Source organism: Bos indicus, chromosome 18, assembly GCF_029378745.1.
Source record: "Bos indicus isolate NIAB-ARS_2022 breed Sahiwal x Tharparkar chromosome 18, NIAB-ARS_B.indTharparkar_mat_pri_1.0, whole genome shotgun sequence".
Classification (NCBI taxonomy): domain Eukaryota; kingdom Metazoa; phylum Chordata; class Mammalia; order Artiodactyla; family Bovidae; genus Bos; species Bos indicus.
The window spans coordinates 66,744,633-66,767,872 of NC_091777.1; the positions used below are offsets into that span (position 1 = coordinate 66,744,633).

The 23,240-nt window shown below is 56.1% G+C and overlaps 2 protein-coding genes across 4 annotated transcripts; both read right to left on the reverse strand.

Annotated features, from left to right (window-relative positions):
* Positions 1-2,263: 2,263 nt before the first annotated feature.
* SLC27A5 (solute carrier family 27 member 5) lies at positions 2,264-11,513 on the reverse strand. Its single transcript, XM_019978411.2, has 10 exons — positions 10,384-11,513; positions 9,828-10,037; positions 9,346-9,504; positions 5,463-5,587; positions 4,221-4,415; positions 4,050-4,140; positions 3,284-3,482; positions 2,932-3,029; positions 2,690-2,820; positions 2,264-2,609 (listed from the first exon to the last, which is right to left on the reverse strand). The coding sequence occupies exons 1-10, from the start codon at positions 11,069-11,071 to the stop codon at positions 2,433-2,435; spliced, it is 2,073 nt and encodes a 690-aa protein (XP_019833970.2). The 5' UTR covers positions 11,072-11,513; the 3' UTR covers positions 2,264-2,432.
* Positions 11,514-12,289: 776 nt separating this feature from the next.
* Positions 12,290-17,213, reverse strand: ZBTB45 (zinc finger and BTB domain containing 45). Of its 3 annotated transcripts, none has more exons than XM_070772423.1 (3): positions 17,092-17,213; positions 13,669-14,947; positions 12,290-13,072 (listed from the first exon to the last, which is right to left on the reverse strand). In XM_070772423.1, the coding sequence occupies exons 2-3, from the start codon at positions 14,945-14,947 to the stop codon at positions 12,816-12,818; spliced, it is 1,536 nt and encodes a 511-aa protein (XP_070628524.1). In that variant the 5' UTR covers positions 17,092-17,213; the 3' UTR covers positions 12,290-12,815. The 3 variants fall into 3 exon arrangements, with proteins under 3 accessions (XP_070628524.1, XP_070628525.1, XP_070628523.1); XM_070772424.1 differs by having other exon boundaries at positions 13,669-15,005; positions 17,092-17,187; XM_070772422.1 differs by lacking the exon at positions 17,092-17,213 and adding an exon at positions 16,764-16,979.
* Between the last annotated feature and the right edge of the window lie 6,027 nt (positions 17,214-23,240).

The window sequence follows — 23,240 nt, forward strand, 5'->3', positions numbered from 1 at the left end:
TAAAACCAGCTTGAACATCTGGAAGTTCACGGTTCACGTATTGCTGAAGCCTGGCTTGGAGAATTTTGAGCATTACTTTACTAGTGTGTGAGATGAATGCAATTGTGCGGTCGTTTGAGCATTCTTTGGCATTGCCTTTTTTTGGGATCTGAATGAAAACTGACCTTTCCCAGTCCTGTGGCCACTGCTGCGTTTTCCAAATTTGCTGGCATATTGAGTGCAGCACTTTCACAGTGTCATCTTTCAGGATTTGAAATAGCTCAACTGGAATTCCATCACCTCCACTAGCTTTGTTCATAGTGATGCTTCCTAAGGCCCACTTGACTTCACATTCCAGCATGTCTGGCTTCAGGTGAGTGATTACACCATCATGATTATCTGGGTTGTGAAGATCTTCTTTGTATAGTTCTTCTGTGTATTCTTGCCACCTCTTCTTAATATCTTCTGCTTCTGTTAGGTCCATACCATTTCTGTCCTTTATCGAGCCCATCTTTGCATGAAATGTTCCCTTGGTATCTCTAATTTTATTGAAGAGATCTCTAGTCTTTCCCATTCTGTTGTTTTCCTCTGTTTCTTTGCATTGATCGCTGAGGAAGGCTTTCTTCTCTCTTCTTGCTATTCTTTGGAACTCTGCATTCAGATGCTTATATCTTTCCTTTCCTCCTTTGCTTTTCGCTTCTCTTCTTTTCACAGCTATTTGTAAGGCCTCCCCAGACAGCCATTTTGCTTTTTTGCATTTCTTTTCCATGGGGATGGTCTTGATCCCTATCTCCTGTACAATGTCACGAACCTCCATCCATAGTTCATTAGGCACTCTATCTATCAGATCTAGTCCCTTAAATCTATTTCTCACTTCCACTGTATAATCATAAGGGATTTGATTTAGGTCATACCTGAGTGGTTTTCCCCTCTTTCTTCAATTTCAGTCTGAATTTGGCAATAAGGAGTTCATGGTCTGAGCCACAGTCACCTCCCAGTCTTGTTTTTGCTGACTGTATAGAGCTTCTCCATCTTTGGCTGCAAAGAACATAATCAACCTGATTTCGGTGTTGACCATCTGGTGATGTCCTTGTGTTGCATCTTCTCTTGTGTTGTTGGAAGAGCTTGTTTGCTATGACCGGTGCATTTGCCCGCGCTATGTGCGCGGTTGCAGCCGCCCCTGGTAACGGTGATAATTGACCTTATGCTAACTCCACATGTAACCTTGAGATGACTTTTTTTCTGTTTTGCTCTGGGACTTTGTTACGGTGTGTGAGTTTCTCTCTAGTTGTGGCACCTGGACTCAGTAGTCATGGCATGTGTGTTGCTCCCAAGGCACATGGTGTGGGATCTTAGATCGCCAACTAGGGATCAAACCCCTGCATTGGCAGGTGGATTCCTTAATACTGAGCCACCAGGGAAGCCCTCCATCTTTTTTTTTTTTAACATCCACAAACATCTGTTGAGGTGGACACGATCCTCAGGCCCATTTTACAATGAAGGAAACCAGTACTCGAGAGGCAAGTGGTTCTAGGCATTGCCCAGGCCACCCAGCCTGGAAGTGGACAGCTGTCAATCCATGCTGCAGGCTCGGGGACCCATAAACCCAGGTTCCTGTCCAGCATGCACCCCCTCCCACCACGTGGCTCTCTGGGCTCCCAGCATATGCTCTTCTGTTGACGGAATGGGTGCTAACCTCTTCTGTCAAGAGGAAATACAGTGACAGCCTCATCGGCCAGGGCCCCTTGAACTGGGCCTCACGGGGTGGGGGGTGGGGTGGGGGTGTGTGTGTGGCCACAGCTTAACCCCACTTGCAGCACGGCACGTGCTCGAGAAGTGGACGTATCAGCTGGCAGGGGCTGTTTGGCACAGGAGCCCAGGGACGCCTGGAGAGCAGAGTCCAGCACAAGACATGGCAGGAGCAGCTGACCACAGCAGGGCCGTTACTAGCACAGCTGCTCTTGCTGACATCAGCCGGCCTGCGGCTCCTGCAATGCCCCCGAGGGCACTTCTAGCCCCAAGACACCATGGCCTCCATTCTCCAGAAGCCTCGCCTCTGGCCCTTGTCAGACCTCCCCTCACGGCGCTTCTCCCCACACTCTCCAGACCACATCCTCGTCTGCAGCCCGGCCCAGCCCCGACAGAGGCCACAGGCAGACTCGGAGTGTTGTCTCCTCCTGGAGTGGCGCTGGCTCCAGCATTCCCCTGGCCTTGTCCAGACAGGGCTGCCCCTCAGGGGGACCTCACACCTCTGGCTCGTTCCCCATCGACACAGACATCCGTGTACACATCCGGGTTTATTCTCGCTCTGGTGCGGGCCAGGGTCACCCCAGCCTGTGAAGCTGGGGATAAGGCCAGGCTCGTCGGGTTTGGGGAGTGGGTGAGGGGACAAGGGGAGGGGGGGAACAGCGTTGGGTGGAGCGCCTTCGGATGTCCTGTGAGCTGATGGGAGGTCAGAGTCTCCAGGCTCCCTCACACACTGCCCGGTATATATCTGGAGTCAGGGGCCGGAAGGCTTGGGCCTGGTTGTCCAGCACGAACAGGGGATCAGCAACGACGCTCACGTTGAAGCCCTCGCGCACCAACCGGGACTTCACCAGTTTGAACGTGCCTGTGATCTCCAAGGCGTCCTGCGTGGGGAGAGACTGTAATCTCGACTGCAACCGCCCTGCCGGGCCTCCCACCCACCCCTCCAGCCACCCGAGCTCACCTGGATACGAATGAAATGGGGAGCGGCGTAGCCCGGGAGAGAAGTGCGCACGTGCTGGTACAGCCTCTGCCCGTCGAAGGCCTGGCCGGGCACCAGCTGCACGGCGGCCATGCCCACCTTGCCCTCACACCCTGGGGAGCACGTGCAACCTCAGCACCACAGCTGCCCTCTCCCGGGTCCTGGCGGCTCCCCACCTGGAACAAGCCCCCACCCCTCGCACAGGGCTGTGCACTCCTCCGCACCGGGCACAGGCACGCCGTACACGTTCACCTCCTGCAGGAAGTCCACGACTGACAACACTCCCTCCACCTCCCGCGTGGACACATTCTCACCCTTCCACCTGCGGGGGTGGAGCAGGTGCCTGGGATCAGGGCGCGGGAAAGGAGGTTCCACCCCTGACCAAGCGCCGCCTCCTGGCCCCTAGGCCCCTGGCCTGTCCCGTCCTGAATATGTACGAGGGGCCCACCCCTGGAAAGGATAGCCCCCGCCTCCTGACCATCGAGCCCCGCCCCCTGGTAGGAGAGGCCCCGCCCACTTCCCAAGCCCCGCCCCTCCCCGAATCCACACGTCCGGCCCTGAGGAGCCCCGCGGTACCGGAAGGTGTCCCCAAGGCGGTCGCGGAAGTAGAGGAAGCCTTCGTGGTCCATGGCCAGCACGTCCCCGGTGTTGTAGTAAAGGTCGTTTGGGCGCCGCACGTTCTTCACCAGCTTCTTCTCTGACAGCTCCCGGGGCCCGCGGTAGCCCAGGAAAGGTTGGTGACGCAACACCTGGGTCAGCAGGAGTCCCGCCTCCCCTGGGGTAGGAGCGGGAGTCGGGCATTAGCCATGGCCGAGCGCGTCAGGAGCCCCCCAGGCCACGGCCCGGACTCTGCCAGAGAAGAGAAAGACCCAGAAACGGATCCAGAGACAGGAAATGAGGGTGGTATCAGAGAGTCCCCTCAGAAGAGGAAAAGGCCAACAAGGATGGACAAGGGAGAGACACAAATGGTGATGGGAAGAGAGATTCCGCTGTGAGCTTGCCAGCCCCCAGGAGAGCAGACCCTCGGAAAAGGTTCAGGGCGGGAGCTGGATCCCTGGGAGGATGGGACTTCCACAGAAAGCGCAAGCGAACACCTCAGATGGACACCCAGAGACGCAGCAGAGCCAGAGGTTGAAGCAGAGAAGCTGGGCAGAACCGACCAGCTGAGAGGGAGGCCCCAGACTGTGGGCAGACAGACCAGGGATGCAGGGCCTGGCTGAGGACTGCAGGCGCCACCACTGGGCGTCAGCCACCTCGAGGCTTCGGGTGGCTTGTTCCAGCCACAGAGAAGCCCACAGCTTTCACCCCTTCGCACACCTGGGGAGGTTCCCCAGCCCCGTACCTGGCCTCGCAGGGATGCAGAGGCCCTGACTGTCCCTCAGAGGCTCCTCTGTCTCCAGGCTGTACTGCACCAGCTCGAAGGGGGACAGCATCTGGGTAGATGGTGGGAGGCATCAGCAGAGGTCCGATGGGCTCAGCCCCAGTCAGGGCTCCGTCATGCCCAGCAACTCACTCGGAGGAAGCAGCTGGTCTTGCCCTGGGCCCCACAGCGCCCCGGATAGTTGATGAAGCCGACGTTGCCCTCGGTGGAGCCGTACATCTCCCAAATCCGAATGGGGCCGAAGCGCCGCTGGAAGGTCTCCCACACTTCTGCCCGGAGTCCACTGCCAATCGCCAGGCGGACTTTATGTGTCCGGTCCTCTGGCCGCTGCAGGGACACCCCGAGAAGGGTGAGGAGGGGCTGCCCTTTGGTGTGCCCCAGTAGCCCTTACCCAGGAGAGCTATCCTGGGAGGTGACGGGGGCCTGTATCTAGGGGATCTGAGTTCTTAACTTTAGAGTAGTTACCTGGAGTCTATACCTGGAGAGAGTTACTTGCAGGGCTTACCTGTGGAGGATACCTGGGAACCTTACCTGGAGGAATATGTAGGGGTGGCCAGAGGGCTTCTATAGGGTCTGACCTAAGGGAGACCTCTGGGGTGTTATACAGGGGTGGTTATCTGAAGCTTTTACCTGGGGGTGTTTACTGGAGGCCTTAGCAGGAGGAGTTACTTGGGGGGCTTTTACCTGAAGGTAACCTGGGGGACTGACTTGAAGGTTAATTTTGAGGAGTTATCCCGGGGCCTTACTTGGGTTAGTTACCAGGAACCTTTTCCTGAGTGGTTACCTGGAGATTTTATTTGGAGGGACGTTAGGGCCCCCCTGGTGGATCAGATGGTTAAGAGTCGGCCTGCAATGCAGGAGACCACGGTTTGATCCCTGGGTTGGGAAGACCCCCCCTGGAGAAGGAAATGGCCACCCACTCCACTATTCTTGCCTGGAAATTCCATGGACAGAGGAGCCTGGTGGGCTACAGTCCACGGGGTCGCAAAGAGTTGGGCACACCTGAGGGACTAACACACACTCCTTGAGAGAATCACCTGGGGTCCACGTGTCACTAATCCATAGGATGAGACCTGCTCAGGTCTAGTGACTTTATCCCGAGCCACAGCCTGCTCTCAGTACTTTACATGTTTGATTCTTGCTGCACCCCTGTGAGGTATTATTCTGTTTCCCCAAAGAGGACACTGAGGCTGAGAGAGGTGAAGTCACCCCCCCACCGCCCCCCACCACAAGATAGCACAGCTGATCCTCAAAGCAGCTGTGATGGGAAACCTTGCGTGGGACCCCCTGTCCTGAGGGCCACTGTGTGAGTCCTGGCCCGAATCTCCCTGAGACCTTCACTGGGATGACTCGGGGGCTCTCTGAGCATCTCACCTGGGGTGTGTTGCACAGGTACCGCAGGATCTCGCCCACGTACTGGATCACAGTCACACCATGCTGCCGACAGTCATCCCAGAAGCCGGAGGCAGAGAACTTGGGGGCCAGGACACAGGTCACCCCTGGAAGGGAGGAGAGGAAGGGGTTTCAGGTCAGGCCTCTGAGCTGCCGTAAGAAGCTGCTCTGACCAGCTGGCTGTGGCCCATGAAGCCCAAAATGGCATCACACTCATCTCTGTGTCACTGGCCCAGCCAGGACTGTCCCCAAGAGAAGAGCACAGCCCAACCTGAGTCCAAATCCTGTTCAGAATGTGTGGAAAGCTCAGTGCCTGGTACAAAGCCCTGCTGAATGAGGGCTGTGAGCAAGAGTCATTCATGATTGTGATAAATGTCTTAGGAATGCCTATCTAGCTGGGCAAATGGATAGTGGGTAGAAGGATGGATGGGTGATGGGGGCTGGGTTGCTGGATGGATATATGGATGTTGTGAAAGATGGACATGTGGATCAGTACATCTTAGGGGCCACTACAGTCACTCCATGGAGAAGGGCATGGCGCCCCACTCCAGTATTCTTGCCTGGAGAATCCCATGGACAGAGGAGCCTGGTGGGCTACAGTCCATGGGGTCACAAAGAGTTGGACACAACTGAAGCAACTTAGCATGCACAGTCACTCCAGGAAAGTGCTCTCTCTTTTTCTGATCCCCTCCTCTGCAGCTGGCCCTGTGGATGGCACTCTCCCTACCTCAGCTCTAATCCTCAGAAAACCCCACAAGCTAATATCATCAGCCCTGCACCCAGAGGGATGACTGCTCCTGTGCTTGGGAAGGGAGCAGGTGTGTGTCTTCTTCGAAGCTGTATCTTGGCAGAGGTGAAGTATAATGTCCTCTCTGTGAAAATGGATGCTGGGTCCTTGAAAGCAACAGCTCTGTTGGCAACCCCAAGTGAAATGCCTGGATTCTGGAAAGGGCTTCAAGAGCTGCTAAGACCAGGGGGGAGGTTGATAAGGATTTTTCCAATGAAAATGTCCCAATTCTTCTTTGCCTAAAATGGGATCCCAGTTTTAAGAAGTCTCTGGTGTGACAAATTAGGAAGCAATATGCACTGCACCAAAGTTCTTCCCAAGAATAATTAAACTGAATTTAAATAAACTGGAAAATTCTGAAAGAGATGGGAATACCAGATCACCTGACCTGCCTCTTGAGAAATCTGTATGCAGGTCAGGAAGCAACAGTTTGAACTGGACATGGAACAGCAGACTGGTTCCAAATAGGAAAAGGAGTACATCAAGGCTGTATATTGTCACCCTGCTTATTTCACTTATATGCAGAGTACATCATGAAAAACGCTGGGCTGGAAGAAGCACAAGCTGGAATCAAGATTGCCAGGAGAAGTATCAATAACCTCAGATATGCAGATGACACCACCCTTATGGCAGAAAGTGAAGAGGAACTAAAAAGCCTCTTGATGAAGGTGAAAGAGGAGAGTGAAAAAGTTGGCTTAAAACTCAACATTCAGAAAATGAAGATCATGGCATCTGGTCCCATCACTTCATGGGAAATAGATGGGGAAACAGTGTCAGACTTTATTTTTGGGGGCTCCAAAATCACTGCAGATGGTGATTGCAGCCATGAAATTAAAAGACGCTTACTCCTTGGAAGAAAAGTTATGACCAATCTAGATAGCACATTGAAAAGCAGAGACATTACTTTGCCAACAAAGGTCCGTCTAGTCAAGGCTATGGTTTTTCCTGTGGTCATGTATGGATGTGAGAGTTGGACTGTGAAGATGGCTGAGTGCCAAAGAATAGATGCTTTTGAACTGTGGTGTTGGAGAAGACTCTTGAGAGTCCCTTGGACTGCAAGGAGATCCAGCCAGTCCATTCTGAAGTCCATTCAGCCCTGGGATTTCTTTGGAAGGAATGATGTTAAAGCTGAAACTCCAGTACTTTGGCCACCTCATGGGAAGAATTGACTCATTGGAAAAGACTCTGATGCTGGGAGGGATTGGGGGCAGGAGGAGAAGGGGACGACAGAGGATGAGATGGCTGGATGGCATCACTGACTCGATGGACGTGAGTCTGAGTGAACTCTGGGAATGGTGATGGACAGGGAGGCCTGGCGTGCTGCGATTCATGGGGTTACAAAGAGTCGGACACGACTGAGCGACTGAACTGAACTGAAAAACATCGTGGGGATTCTTCTCGGGTGGTCCAGTGGTTAAGAATCCACTTTGCAATGCATCAGACACAAGTTTGATCCGTGGTTGGGGATCCCACCTGCCACAGAGCAACTAAGGCCTCGGGCCACAATAGAGTCCAGGCACCACATTGAAGGCCCTGCAGTACACAACTCAGACCCACTGCAGCCAGATAAATAAATAAAGATTGTTTTAAAATAAATGAAAACACTATGACAACCTGGAATGGGATGCGGTGGGAGGTGGGAGGGAGGTTCGGGAGGGAGGGGACACATGTATACCCGTGGCTGATTCATGTTGATGTATGGCAGAGACAAACACAATATGGTAAAGCAATTATCCTTCAGTTAAAAATTTTAAAAAAGCGAGTCTCTTGTAAAGAGCAAAAAAAAAAAAAAAAAAAAAAGTAAAAATAAAACAGGGACTTCCCTGGTGGTCTAGTGGCTGAGACTGTATGCTCCCGATGCAGGCACCCCGGTTTGATCCTTGGTCAGGGAACTGGGTCCTGCATGCCACAACAAAGACCTGGTGCGGCCAAAGAAATAAAAACTGTTTTAAAAATAAATGAAAACATCTCTAGAAAGACTATCTAGTTTTAACAGGAATGTGGGAGGGAGAGGAACAGAGACCAAGCAAGCAAGTACAAAGAACACTTGAACTGCAAAAAGATAATTGGGCTAATTTTTAAAAAATGTATGTAATCATTTATTTGGCTGCCCTGGGTCTTAGTTGCCGCATGTGGGCTCTAGCTTCCTGACCAGAGATCGAACCTGTGGCCCCTGCAGTGGGAGCACACAGGCTTAGACACTGGACTCCTAGGGAACTCCTGGGAAGTTTTTAACATGAGGTGAGCATCAGATATTATTCAAGAGTTACTGTTAATTTTTCAGGTAGGTGTGCTAATCACAGTGGTCACAGGTGTTTTAAGTTCTTACATATTAGAGATACATACTGCAGTATTTACAAAGAGAAAGATAGTATCTAGAATCTGCTCCAAAATAATCCAGAAAGAAGAGAGTTCCTATTAAATAAAATTGGCAACGTTAACAATTGTTGAGGCTGGGTGAGGATTTCAGAGACTTCATCAAACTATCTGCTCTGCTTTCCTGTATGTTTGAAATGGCCCATGATTTTAAGATTTTTGAAGAAATAATGAGAGTAAAAAGTGAGAGTAAAGGGGAGGTGATAATCAAAACACAGAAGAGCAAAATGCTGCTAACGGCTGCAGCTGGGTGGTGAGTACCTGAGGATTCATGTAGAAAACTTTAGAAATTTTGATATTTCAATATATTCCATGTTAAAATTTCAGAAACAACAATGGCAACAAAACCGACCAGGCGCTCTGTTCACTGAATTCGTGGCCAGGTGTCTAGGGAGACAACCGGAAGGAAAGGTTGCTGCCGGTTCCTTCACTGGCTCCACCTGGGACCCTGACTGCCAGGAATACCCAACACCCACAGCAGTGCCGCTTTCTTCCTGCCCGCGGCACAGCCACGAAGGACTCCCCGGGTGTCCGTCCCTCTATCCAGGTGGCCGTCCCTCTATCCAGGTGGCCCTGGGCTTCTCTGTCCCTTGTCAAAGATGGGAACCTGGGGTTCTGGGTAACCTATTGGGCTTGCCACCCTGACATCCAGGCTGGGAGTCCTGTGGATTGAATGGGGACCTCAAAGAAAGAAAGGCTTACCAAGGTCCAGGCAACTGAGGACTCCAAGGACAAGCCCCATGGTGTGGTACAAAGGCAAGGCCGTGTAGACCACGTCGTCGGCTGTGACGCCGCACAGAGTCAGCATCCCTGCAACCTGCAGCACCCGCTCGTAGGTGAGGATGGCGGGCTTGGGGAGCCCTGGGGAGAAGAGGCGAGAGGAGGGTAGGGCAGGCCCGCAAGCTCAGGGGTTTGAGGCTCTGGAAAGATGGCCAGCGTGGGTGGGTTTTCATCGGGGTTCAGCGGATGAATTCCAAAGGTCAGGGTTTCAGCGGCTGTTTACCGGCCAGAGGCAAGGTTCTGGCACTGACCATTCAGATAAGACTGGCTGTCAACGTTGGGGCCAGGGGTCACAATCCAGGGGCAAGGAGGGTTTCAGAGGCCAAGTTGAGGGCACAAATCAGGCTTGAGATCAGGTCAGCAGGAGAGTTCAGAGGTCGGGCCTGGACATCGGGCACGCTCACCGGTGGTCCCCGAGGTGTAGATGAACAGGGCTGGGCTTCGCAGCTTGATGTCCGCCCGCAGGTCGGCGGGCACCGGGTCTGAGGGGGCGGCGGCCAGGGCGGCGCCCAGGGCCCCCACCCCGGGCGTGGGGGAGCTGCGGCCCAGGTAGAGACAGTGCACCTTCTCCGCCTGCAGCTTGGGCAGGACCTCCTCCAGGTTTGCCCGGAGCTCTGCGGGAGGGGTCAGAGGAAGCTTCAGGGGGGCGGGGTGCCCTGCGGTGGGAGGGGCGAGACGTGCCGAGGCCCGCCCCCCGCAGCCGCGAAGCGCACCTGCCTTACCTGTAATGAGTATTGGGGTGCGAAACGCCCGCAAAGAGCCACGGTGAAAAAAAAAATCAACAGAACTCTGGGACCTTCAGCATTTCTGTCCAGCAACTGGGTTTGGGTCCTAAGAGCCAGCGGGCTGTGGGCTGTTTTAAGAGCCAGCCCCGACTGGGACCCCCTGGACAGCAGTACTCCGCCGCCCTCTCCCGCCTGCTGCCCAGCCCCTCCGGCCCCCTTGTCCAGGGGTTCTCACCTGGGTCCACCACCAGCACGCGGGCCCCGGAGCTCAGCACCGCGTGCACCAGGGGTGGCCCGCGGCCGTGAGGGTTGATCCAGACCACCGGGCAGCCCAGCTTGGCCAGCCCCAGCCACAGGCTCAGGGCGGGGAGCATCTGCGAGGGCAGCACCAGCAGGGCGGTGGGCTCCCGGGCGCGCAGGCCCGCGACGCCGGCCAGCTCAGCCTTCAGGGCCCAGGCTGCCTGGCAGGCCCTGGTGTCCAGCTCCTGGAAGGTGACCGCGCGGCCCCCCGGACCGGTGCACACCAGGATCGTGCGGCCTGGCTGCGCCCGTGCACGCCGCTCAAAGGAGTCCACGAAGGTGTCCGGCGGCTGGCGCCGCAAGCGTGCCCAGGTGCGGAGGCCCAGGCGGAGCATCAGGAAGGTGTAGGCCAGGTCGGCCGGCAGCCAGAGGAGCCCGGGCGGCGGCCGTGCGGGTAGCAGGGTCAGTAGCAGGGCCGCAGCAGCCAGGCTCAGCCAGTGCGGTGTCCAGGGGCCCAGCCAGGGCCCTGCCAGCACGGCCAGGCCCAGCAGCAGGCCGCAGGCCGGGTCGCCCAGGAGCCAGCGCAGGGCTGGGGCCGCTGCCGCCGCCCATGGCGACTGCCCCAGGCCCCACAGCAGCAGCAGCAACAACAACGAGAAGGCCAGTCGCCTCCAGAGCCCCATGGCACCTGCTCCTAACTCCGGGAAATGTCCAGGAGTGCCCACCTCCGCCGGCGACCCGCCCCTGTGCAGTGACTCATGGACTGTTGACCAAGGTGTGGGCCCCAGGACTCTGCCCTCCCGCCTTCCTAACCCCAGGTGTTTGTTTGGCCCTGCCTGCTCTTCTGTGTGTCGCTGGCCTCTCTGCCCCCGTTCCTGCCACTGGGTGCCAGTCTCTTGGGAAACAGTCCTCTGAACTTCCAGCCAGGCAGGATAGCAAGGCAGCTCCGACGCTAGCAGGCCTCCCGGGAGGCTCCCTGTGCACCGACCTAACCTGACTCCGCGGGAGCTGGGTGGGGGCCAGGGACACAGCAGATGGGCAGTAAGCTCTGAACGTCGCAGAGCCTGAGTTCAAACCTGATCCTGACCCCCCAACCCAGGCCCCGCTCTGACTCTGCTGTACCCCTGGCAGAGTAGACCAGGCTCAGGGTTCAGGAGGCTGAACTTTGTCTGGAATATGGGTATGGCGGGAAAGCCTCAGCAGGGGAGCGTGGAAACGAGCCCGGGGCCTAGGATCTCAACGTGGGCCCGCAGGGCCCCCCCCCCCCCGCCCCCCCGCCCCACACCCCTGCCCCCAGCTCGGGATACTTTGCAGGCGGTGCGCGGGCCTTGCGCCAGCGATGTGAAGGAGGCCTGCGAGGAGGAGCCTCTAGCTGACCCTGGCTGGTATCTTCAGCAACCCCGGTAGGCAGCCTGAGAGGCCGGCTGCTGGTGTCTGTGCCGCCCCTAGGCCAGCGGGGCACTCGCGACTCTGAAGGCCAGGACAGTAATTCTGGGACTCAGGCCCCAAAGATCCCCTGCCCCTCAAAGTGAGTGGTTAAACCATCAAGGCCATCAGGAGGGGAAGCCTGAAGGCCAGAGAATCTGCCTGGATGATCTCGGGGGAGGGGCCTCGAAATCTTCATCTTGGGCGGGGGTTGGAAGGAGGAGGGGTGGGGTGGGTTGCGGCTTCCAGACCCTTGTCAGAGAGGGCTGTCCGCACCCCACTCCCCAACAGGAGCGAGGGCTCTAGGGAGCCAGGCGTCTCCTACAAGAGAACAGAGGCACGAGATGGCAAAGCGACCCATCCTGCCGCGCGCCGCCCAAGGGAGCGCTGACCAGCGGGGTGCTGCCCAGGCGCACTGCACCCCAACACCCACGGCGGTCACAGACGGTGAGGCACACATGGGCTGGGGCTCGTGCTTCTGGGTTTGGACCCCACGGCCCCCAGTCCTTTATTACAGAGCAGGGCTCCCAAGGCCGGGCCTTAGTCCGTGGCGATGCCCTAGGTGCCAGATGAGGGAGGGGTGGCTCGGGTCGGGGCGCTGGGGACCTCGTAGCCTGGCACGGGGTCAGAGGAGCAGCTCCCACCCCACTCCCTGGAGCCGGGGAGGCGTGAACTGGAGTCGGGACCGTGAATCCTGGGCCCGGCTCCATGGCCGAGCCCTAGGTCAGCATGGAGATGATCCAGTTCTCGGAGGCGGTGGAATTCCTGATCACCCCCAGCCGGCCCCCACCTGGAGGGCCGAGTACGCAGGAAGGGAGGAACGAAGCAGGCGGGGCTGGGGAACAGGGTGGGCAGGAGCAGGGCCTGCGCTCGGGGACAGCGCGGGCCGGCGGCGGGAAAGCGGCCAAGAGGCCGCGACAGGTGTGACGTCGGCCGTGGACGCGGCCGCCAGCGGAGCGGAGAGGCCAACCCCACGGGGCGCGGCCAGGGCCCAGGCCCGCATCAGGGCGCAGGGTGCGCGGCCAGGTGGCGCTCCAGCAGCGCGCGGTGCGAGAAGACCTTGCCGCAGGCGGGGCAGGGCGCGCGCTCCGGCCGGTGGGTGCGCATGTGCACGTTCAACGAGCTTTTCTGCGTGAAGCGCTTGGCGCAGACGGCGCACTGGAAGGCGCGCACGCCAGTGTGCGTGACCATGTGCTTGAGCAGGTAGTCACGCAGCGAGAAGGATCTCCAGCACACGGCGCACTGATGGGGCTTCTCCCCTGCGGGCGACAGGGCGGGAAGCGCGCTCAGGTTAGCTGGGAAGGGGCTTTGGGGCGCTGTGCCAGACCACGACTCCCCTCCGCACCCAGACGTGTCATTAACCTGGAATCCCTCCACCTGGCAGGGACGCCCCTTTCCCAGACCCTAATGGTGACACCAGGGTCACTACCTGTCAGTGACTCACGACTCCAACAGGTAGCTCCTAGCAGGGAAGCCCGCAGGTCTAGGACATCGTTGCCCATCGAGGCTGACCACTCAGGTCTACCCCCACCTCCAGGGACGATACCTCCCCCCTCAAACTTCCTGGTGTCGGGCCCAGGGCCGGGCTGCCCCTCCTCCATCCCTGCCGCGCCCAGAGAGCCTTCTGAACTCTGGTCACTGGCCGCCGTTCAGGCCCAGCGGCCTCACACTGGGAAAGACCGAGGTATACGTGCCCCTCCCTGCTGGCCGGCACAGAACCCCCGGGGTTACAGAGCAGGCCGCCCCATCACCCGAATCCGAGAGGGGAACCAGGCTGTGATGACCCTTGGGTCACTGACAGTTCACGAAAGGCCTAACTCCAAATCGAGGGGCCCAGAGACCCACCCCGGCTCACCCGAGTGGATGAACATGTGCTTGGTGTAGTTTTTTCGAGAGCTGAACGTCTTGTGGCAGTGGCTGCACTCGTAGGCGGGCGGCTCGGCACCTGGGGCGCGCGCGGGAGTGATCGAGGGGGCCACCGGGGGCGCAGCCGCTGGGGCCGGGGCCTCCCCTAGTGGCGCGCTGGGAGCTGCGTCCGACTGCAGCGCTGGGTAGAAGGCGGGCGGGGGCGCAGGGGCCGGCCCCGAGGGCGCAGGAGAGGGTTGCGCCGGCGGCCCGGGGGCTCCCAGGTGGAAGGGGAAAAGCGCCACGGGCGGCCCGGGGGTCTTCACGCCAGGTGGGCGGGGCCCCGACAGGACGCAGTCGGGAGGGGCAGGGGTCTCGACCGGACAGCCTTCGGGGGCAGCCTGATCGCCCTCTTGCCAGGCGGAGACGTAGCCGTCGGGGAACACGTCTTCGGTGGCCGAGGTCCCCCGGAGGAAGTCCCTGCCGGGCCCGCTGTAATCCGAGAGGCCGGCGGGCACAGACGGCTCCTCCCGCGTGCCATCCGCCGCGGCGGGCAGGAAGCCCGCGGCGCAGTCGGGGAAGGCAGGGGGCGCCTGGATCTCCCCGGGGCCGCTGCCCTCGCCGTCCTCGCCGTCGGTCTCGTCGTCGGCCTCGTCGTCGTCATCGTCCGCGCCGTCGTCCGCGGTCAGCGCGGGGTCGGAGGCCGCGCTCTCCGCCTTGGCGGGCGCGGGGGGCGCGGGCAGCTGCAGGCGCGCCGGTTGGCGCTGCTTGCGCGGGTGCGCGGCGCCGGGGGGGCCCGGGGGCCGAGCCGCCAGCAGGTGCCGCAGGCGGTGGCGCAGTTGCGCGGGCGCCAGCGGCGGCGGCACGGGCGCGGGCGGGGGCGCGGGAGCGCCCGGCGCGGGGGCGCGGGCTCGGGCGATGATCTGTGTGCACTCGTCTATGACCGTCTGGATGCGCAGCACCGACGCGGCGGTGAGCACCTGCAGCGCCTCGCCCTGCGCCACCACCAGCGAGCCGCTGTAGAGGAACTCGACGAGCTGGCGCACCGTCTGCGCGGGCACCACCGGTGGCACGCGGATCTCCGAGTGGCCGAGCAGCAGCTTGTCCTGGAAGAAGGGCGAGCCGGCGGCCAGCACGCAGCGGTGGGCACGCAGCGAGGCCTCTCGGATGCGGACCGTCACGTCACAGAAGTGCCCGCCCAGCCGCTGCCCGTTGAGGGTCTCGAGCAGGGACCGCGAGAAGTTCTGCAGGTGGATGTGGTGCACCGCCTCCGCCGCCGCCGCCGCCATCTGCGCGGGACGGGCGGTGTGAGCCGGGGGACCTCCCCTCAATCTGCACTGGACGGGGCTGTGGTGGGGGTGGGGGGGGCGGTCAGCCATCCCTTCAGCGGGCCGGGGGGCCGCACACGCCCAGGCCTCAGGAGCCCCAGCCCTCTCCAGTGCCCCTGGCCCCTCCAAGTCCTGGTTCCCAACCCAGCAGGACTCCACTCCCCGCCTCCAGGACTTCTGTGGCCGCCTCCCACCCCCAGCACCTCCAGCTTTGCGGCCCTCCCGGTCGTGCTTACTGCCAGAGTGGGGAGACCCAGGGCCCGCCTCACCTATTTTGTCCTACCGACCCCCTCTTCCACTAACTCCCATCCATGCCTCCCCTACCTTCTCCTCCAATAGGGTGGAGAAGAGGGCAGGAGCCCCTATATAGAACACCCCCTTCCCCACCCTGCCAGCTAAGACTCCCACCACTAGGGACTTCTTTTTCATCTCCTCTTGGCAGGGCCTTCAACCTTGGAGCATCCAAGACCCTTGCAGACCCAGACCCAGACCCAGAGGTCTGCTGCCTCAGAACCTGGTTATATCGAGTGTATGCGCAGGTCTTCGATGGGGTGGGGCTGGCATGAATGGCCTCTGGGTCGAAGGGTGCTCATAGTCACAAAGTGTTGAGAGGAGGTTGGGCAGTAGCCTGGCAGGTGTCCTGAGTGCGCACTAAGTGGATTCAGTCGTGTCTGACTCTTTGCGACACTATGGACTGCTGCCCACCAGGCTCCTCTATCCATGGGAAGATTCTCCAGGCAAGAATACTGGAGTGGGTTGCCATGTCCTCCTCCAGGGGATCTTCCCAGCCCAGGGATGAAACCCGGGTCTCTTATATCTCCTGTATTGGCAGGCAGGTTCTTTACCACTAGCGCCACCTGGGAAGCCTGGCAGGTGCCGCTGGAAGGGAGGGAAATACATGGTCTAGTGGGAGACATGTCTTGCAGTCTGTGTTTCCTGGAATCTTGATGCGACCTATGGGGCACCTATGGGACCCAGGGTGTGGGTGTGGCATCGAGATGGGCCTGTGGACTGCCCAGGGCTGTGTGATTGGTTGGGTGCAGGTGGAGTAGCAGAGACATCAGGTTCAGCATGGCTGAGCAATATGGACACTTCTTGTCCAACTATAGCCTGGAAATCCCAGCACTGCCCACCCTCAGGCACCGAAAAGGGGAAGGGATTCCCAGGGATCTCTGGGAATCTGAGAAGCTCAGCTACTTCACCGTCAAACAGGAAGCATGCTTGCTGGGCCTCAATTTCCCCTTTATCAAACGTATGAGATACCCTGAGACGGTCCCACTCTGCACCAGTCTGGTTTAGGTGAGGCCTCGAAATCCTCGGAGCCTGCTGGGGTCTCAGACTCATCCCCTCTGGCTCCTTACGTCCAAATCGACTTTCCTTTGCTGGGGGCCGTTCATGCTCCGTATCTGACCCCTCGGACCACTTTGCACACCTCTACCAGGTTCCCCCACCTTCCGGTCTATTCCCCACCCGACAGCCTGAGGGAGCCTGTTGAGATCTATTAAGAACAGATCGGGACTCTCCTTAGCTCTGGGGTCTTCGTGGCAATTCCTTACGCAGGCCAAGTCTACATGTGCCGTTACCTCTGCCGCAAGCCCCCTGCACTGGCTTTATTCGCCCGCGCCTAAAGGACTTCCAGCCTGTGCCCGGGCGACGCGGGCAAAAGCCCGCGCCCCAGTCCGTGGGGACTGGCCCTTCCTTTTCCGCCCCGCGCCCCGGCAGGCTCCTGTCTCTGCAGGTGCAGCGGAGCCTCGGGCGGCTCGGAACAAAGGCCCACCTTGAGCCGCGGCTCCCAGGCATCCTCGCCGCCGCCCCTTGACCCACGCCGTGCCCTCTGGTCCGAGCACCCTCTTGAGTCCCCTGCGCCATGCCTCGCGCCCCCCCGACCCCAGCAACCCGTTCTCCGATCGGCTCCGGCTGCGCCCGCTCCGGCCCTGGCCGACCTGGGTTCCCGCCTCCGCGCCCCGGCCCGCGACATGCCCCCGTCCTGCAGCGCCCCCTCACGTCTGCGACGAGCGCGCCAAGCCTAGCGCGGGCGCCCCTCCCCTGTCACGCCCCGGCCTCCCCGCCGGCCCTGCGGCAGGGGGATGCTCGCCTGACCCCACCTCCGGCTCCTCCTCAGGCACCAGGCCGGGCGGTGGCCGCCTCCAGCTCACCACCTCCGAGGCCGCACTTCCGGGCAGCGACGCCGGCGGAACTGAAGTCCGCAGATGCCGCGACGCGGCGAACCACTCGGTCAGAGCACGTTTCCGGCGTTTCCATGGAGACTAGTCGCCGCCGCCAGGTCGCACTTCCGGCCAAAGTCGCAGGGGGCCGGGGTAACCACGCAGTTTCGCCCTAGCGACGGGGCGGGGGCGGGGCCTGCGCTGTCAATCTGTAGGCCACGCTCCTCGCATGTGCTGTCCGGCTGGAGAAGGTGAGGCCGGGTGAGGCCGGGTGAGGGCGGGAGGGCGGTGGACTCCCAAGCCCGGGGCGGGTCCCGGCAGGTCAAAATCCCTCTTGTAGATGAGGACACCCCAGGCCTCCACCTATGTGGGCCTGGGGGCTGCGAGTGGAATGTGGGAACAGACGGGCACCACCTTGCCTTGGCCCAGGGAGAAGGTGAGGCACCCGGACTCGATGCCCCTACAGGAGGCGCACCTGCCCCAGGGAGGGGTGTGAGGAGGGACTGTTCAGAGTGCTTTCAGCAGGCCACACTCCGCGCCAACGCTCAGAAAATAAAGGCGGTAGAGGCGATGAGACGGGTCTTGCGTCTAGCTGGGAGGTGGTGAGCAGTCAGAATCCAAAGAGGCACTTTAGAGCCCAAAATCTGTTGGAAGAACTGTCCGGGCAGAGAAACAGCCTGGACCCCCGAGGACCTTGAGTTGGGCCTGGCTGTCCAGGGCCCCGGGGGAGCCAGGACCACTGGATGTGGACTGGCTGGGCCTTAGGCTCTACTCATGGAGGCTGAAGGAAGAGGGAGGTGATGCGCAGTGGACCCCATGCTTTGTGCAGCAGGTTCGGAGTCCAGAGTGGAAGGGGCCGACTTCTCAGCTCCAGTTTGAGGATAAGATCAGAGACCCTGCCTCCTGCCTTAGGCAGCTACTGAGCGGCTGTGTTCAAAGCAGGGAAGGGAGCATTCCGTGGCCCAGGCCCCAAGGAAGCTAATTAAAATCCCAGTCTCTAGGCCTCATTGTCCCTGTTAAGAATCTGAGTCCTTCAACAATGGCCTGCCCAACTCCCTGGATCTCTTCTGTCCAACCTCTCGTCCCCAGTTTTTATCACTGATCATGCTTCACTGGCTTCACAGGCCCCTTGCTGTGCCCACCTCGAGACCTGTGAGACCAGTGGCTCACCTATATCCTGTGTCTTGACAGCTGTTGCCACTGCAACCTAAACAGGAGTGGAACTGCCAAAGCTGCCCTGGACTGGCCTGATTCCACAGGATTTGGGGGCATTAAGTGAGAATTCTAATAGTTCATAGTACATAGCAGGTATAATTAAAGTTACTAATCAGCTGACTAGATAAGGAGATAGTCCTGGATTGTTTGGATGGGCCCTAGGGAATCATAAGGGTTCTTTGTTGTTGTTCAGTGGCTAAGTTGTGACTCTTTATGACCCCATGGACTGTAGCACGCCAGGCTTCCCCGTCCTTCACTATCTCCTGGAGCTTGCTCAAACTCATGTCCATTCAGTCGGTGATGTCATCCAACCATCTTGTCCTCTGACATCCCCATCTCCTCCTGCCTTCAATCTTTCCTGGCATCTGAGTCCTTTCCAATGAGTTGGCTCTTCGCATCAGGTGGCCAAAGTATTGGAGCTTCAACTTCAGCATCAGTCCTTTCAGTGAATATTCAGGGTTGATTTCCTTTGGCACTGACTGGTTGGATCTCCTTGCAGTCTAAGGGACTCTCAAGAGTCTTCTCCAGCACCACCGTTCAAAATCAATTCTTTGGCATGCAGCCTTCTTTATGGTGAAAATCTCACATCCATACATGAATGCTGGAAAAACTAAAGCTTTGACTATACAGACCTTTGTCAGCAAAGTGATTTATCTGTTTTTTTTAACACGCTGTCTAAGTTTGTCATAGTTTGTCAAAAGGGTTCTTAAAGGTAGAAGAATACTCGAAGTAGGAGGACTCCAAGGTTTTGAAGGCAGAGGACCGTGTGGTGAGGAATGTGTGGGTGGTGGTAGTGGACTCTTGAATTTCAGAAGAACCCTGGGAGACAGCCAACAAGAGAACAGGGACTTCATCCTACAGCTTCATGGAGCTGGCTTTCCTAGCAACCTGACTGAGCTGGGAAGCAGACTCTTCCCCCCAACCCAACACACTCGTACAATTTTTGTTTTCAGTTCAGTTCAGTTGCTCAGTCATGTCCGACTCTTTGCGACCTCATGAATTGCAGCACGCCAGGCCTCCCTGTCCATCACCAACTCCCAGAGTTCACTCAGACTCACATCCATCAAGTCAGTGATGCCATCCAGCCATCTCATCCTCTGTCGTCCCCTTCTCCTCCTTCCCCCAATCCCTCCCAGCATCAGAGTCTTTTCCAATGAGTCAACTCTTCCCATGAGGTGGCCAAAGTATTGGAGTTTCAGCTTTAGCATCATTCCTTCCAAAGAAATCCCAGGGCTGAATGGACTTCAGAATGGACTGGTTGGATCTCCTTGCAGGCCAAGAGACTCTCAAGAGTCTTCTCCAACACCACAGTTCAAAAGCATCAATTCTTCGGTGCTCAGCTTTCTTCACAGTCCAACTCTCACATCCATACATGACCACAGGAAAAACCATAGCCTTGACTAGACGGACCTTTGTTGGCAAAGTAATGTCTCTGCTTTTCAATGTGCTATCTAGGTTGGTCATAACTTTCCTTCCAAGGAGTAAGCGTCTTTTAATTTCATGGCTGCAGTCACTATCTGCAGTGATTTTGGAGCCCCCGAAAATAAAGTCTGGCACTGTTTCCACTGTTTCCCCATCTATTTCCCATGAAGTGATGGGACCAGATGCCATGATCTTAGTTTTCTGAATGTTGAGTTTTAAGCCAACATTTTCCACTCTCCTCTTTCACCTTCATCAAGAGGCTTTTTAGTTCCTCTTCACTTTCTGCCATAAGGGTGGTGTCATCTGCATATCTGAGGTTATTGATATTTCTCCTGGCAATCTTGATTCCAGCTTGTGCTTCTTCCAGCCCAGCGTTTCTCATAATGTACTCTGCATATAAGCTAAATAAGCAGGGTGGCAACATACAGCCTTGACGTACTCCTTTGCCTATTTGGAACCAGTCTGTTCCATGTCCAGTTCTAACTGTTGCGTCCTGACCTGCATACAGATTTCTCAAGAGGCAGGTCAGGTGGTCTGGTATTCCCATCTCTTTCAGAACTTTCCACAGTTTATTGTGATCCACACAGTCAAAGGCTTTGGCATAGTCAATAAAGCAGAAATAGATGTTTTTCTGGAACTCTCTTGCTTTTTCCATGATCCAGCGGATGTTGGCAATTTGGTCTCTCGTTCCTCTGCCTTTTCTAAAACCAGCTTGAACATCTGGAAGTTCACGGTTCACGTATTGCTGAAGCCTGGCTTGGAGAATTTTGAGCATTACTTTACTAGCGTGTGAGATGAGTGCAATTGTGTGGTAGTTTGAACATTCTTTGGCATTGCCTTTCTTTGGGATTGGAATGAAAACTGACCGTTTCCAGTCCTGTGGCCACTGCTGAGTTTTCCAAATTTTCTGGCATATTGAGTGCAGCACTTTCACAGCGTCATCTTTCAGGATTTGAAATAGCTCAACTGGAATTCCATCACCTCCACTAGCTTTGTTCATAGTGATGCTTCCTAAGGCCCACTTGACTTCACATTCCAGCATGTCTGGCTTCAGGTGAGTGATCACACCATCGTGATTATCTGGGTTGTGAAGATCTTTTTTGTACAGTTCTTCTGTGTATTCTTGCCACCTCTTCTTAATATCTTCTGCTTGTTAGGTCCATACCATTTCTGTCCTTTATCGAGCCCATCTTTGCATGAAATGTTCCCTTGGTATCTCTAATTTTATTGAAGAGATCTCTAGTCTTTCCCATTCTGTTGTTTTCCTCTGTTTCTTTGCATTGATTGCTGAGGAAGGCTTTCTTCTCTCTTCTTGCTATTCTTTGGAACTCTGCATTCAGATGCTTATATCTTTCCTTTCCTCCTTTGCTTTTTGCTTCTCTTCTTTTCACAGCTTTTTGTAAGGCCTCCCCAGACAGTCATTTTGCTTTTTTGCATTTCTTTTCCATGGGGATGATCTTGATCCCTGTCTCCTCTACAATGTCACGAACCTCCGTCCATAGTTCATCAGGCACTCTATCAGATCTAGTCCCTTAAATCTATTTCTCACTTCCACTGTATAATCATAAGGGATTTGATTCAGGTCATATCTGAATGGTCTAGTGGTTTTCCCTTCTTTCTTCAATTTCAGTCTGAATTTGGCAATAAGGAGTTCATGATCTGAGCCACAGTCAGCTCCTGGTCTTGTTTTTGTTGACTGTATAGAGCTTCTCCATCTTTGGCTGCAAAGAATCTAATCAATCTGATTTCGGTGTTGACCATCTGGTGATGTCCATGTGTAGAGTCTTCTCTTGTGTTGTTGGAAGAGGGTGTTTGCTATGACCAGTGTATTTTCTTGGCAAAACTCTATTAGTCTTTGCCCTGCTTCATTCCGTATTCCAAGGCCAAATTTGCCTGTTACTCCAGGTGTTTCTTGACTTCCTACTTTTGCATTCCAGTCGCCTGTAATGAAAAGGACATCTTTTTTGGGTGTTAGTTCTAAAAGGTCTTGTAGGTCTTCATAGAACCGTTCAACTTCAGCTTCTTCAGCATTACTGATTGGGGCATAGACTTGGATTACTGTGATATTGAATGGTTTGCCTTGGAAACGAACAGAGATCATTCTGTCATTTTTGAGATTGCATCCAAGTACTGCATTTCTTTTTTTTTTTTTCCAAGTACTGTATTTCTAACTCTTTTGTTGACCATGATGGCTACTCCATTTCTTCTGAGGAATTCCTTCCCACAGTAGTAGATAGCCCAGCGTTCAGGTCTCCAAGCCCAGCCCTATCCTGGTGAACATGGGCTGTGCCCGGTGTGGGATCTCACACGCTTGCAAAGTAATGCTCAAAATTCTCCAAGCCAGGCTTCAACGGTATGTGAACCATGAACTTCCAGATGTTCAAGCTGGATTTAGAAAAGACAGAGGAACCAGAGTTCAAATCGTCAACATTCATTGGATCATCAAAAAAGCAGGAGAGTTCCAGAAAAACACCTACCTTTGCTTTATGGACTACAAAGTTAAAGCCTTTGACTATGTGGATCACAACAAACTGTGGGGAATTCTTCAAGAGACGGGAATACTAGACCCCCTGACCTGCCTCCTGAGAAATCTGTATGCAGGTCAAGAAGCAACAGTTAGAACCAGACATGGAACAACAGACTGGTTCCAAATTGGGAAAGGAGTACCTCAAGGCTGTATATTGTCACCCTGAGTATTTAACTTTTATGCAGAGTACATCATGCCACATGTCGGGTTGGATGAAGCACAAGTTGGAATCAAGATTGCCAGGAGAAATATCAACAACCTCAGATATGCAGATGACGCCACCCTTATGGCAGAAAGTGAAGAAGAACTGAAGAGCCTCTTGATGAAAGTGAAAGAGGAGAGTGAAAAAGTTGGCTTAAAACTCAACATTAAGAAAACGAAGATCATGGCATCCGGTCCCATCACTTCATGGGAAATAGATGGGGAAACAGTGGAAACAGTGTCAGACTTTATTTTTGGGGGCTCCAAAATCACTGCAGATGGTGACTGCAGCCATGGAATGAAAGGATGCTTCCTCCTTGGAAGAAAAGCTATGACCAACCTAGACAGCATATTAAAAAACAGAAACATTACTTTGCCAACAAAGGTCCATCCAGTCAAAGCTATGGTTTTTCCAGTAGTCATGTGTGAATGTGAGAGTTGAACTACAAAGAAAGCTGAGCACTGAGGATTGGGACTTGAACCCATGATCTTTTAATTAGAATCACTTACCAGGTGTCTGGACTTTCTGAGGCTCAGGTTCTTTGTGTCTCATGACAGGAAGAATTCAGTGGGAGACAAGGAGGTAGGTAAGAAGTGGATTTATTCAGAGAGAAACACAGTCCATAGAGTGTGGATCATGGCAGAGGGTGAGTGCAGCATCGAAATGTATGTGGTTAGCTTTTATGGGTTGGGTAATTTTATAGGCTAATGAGTAGGAGGATTA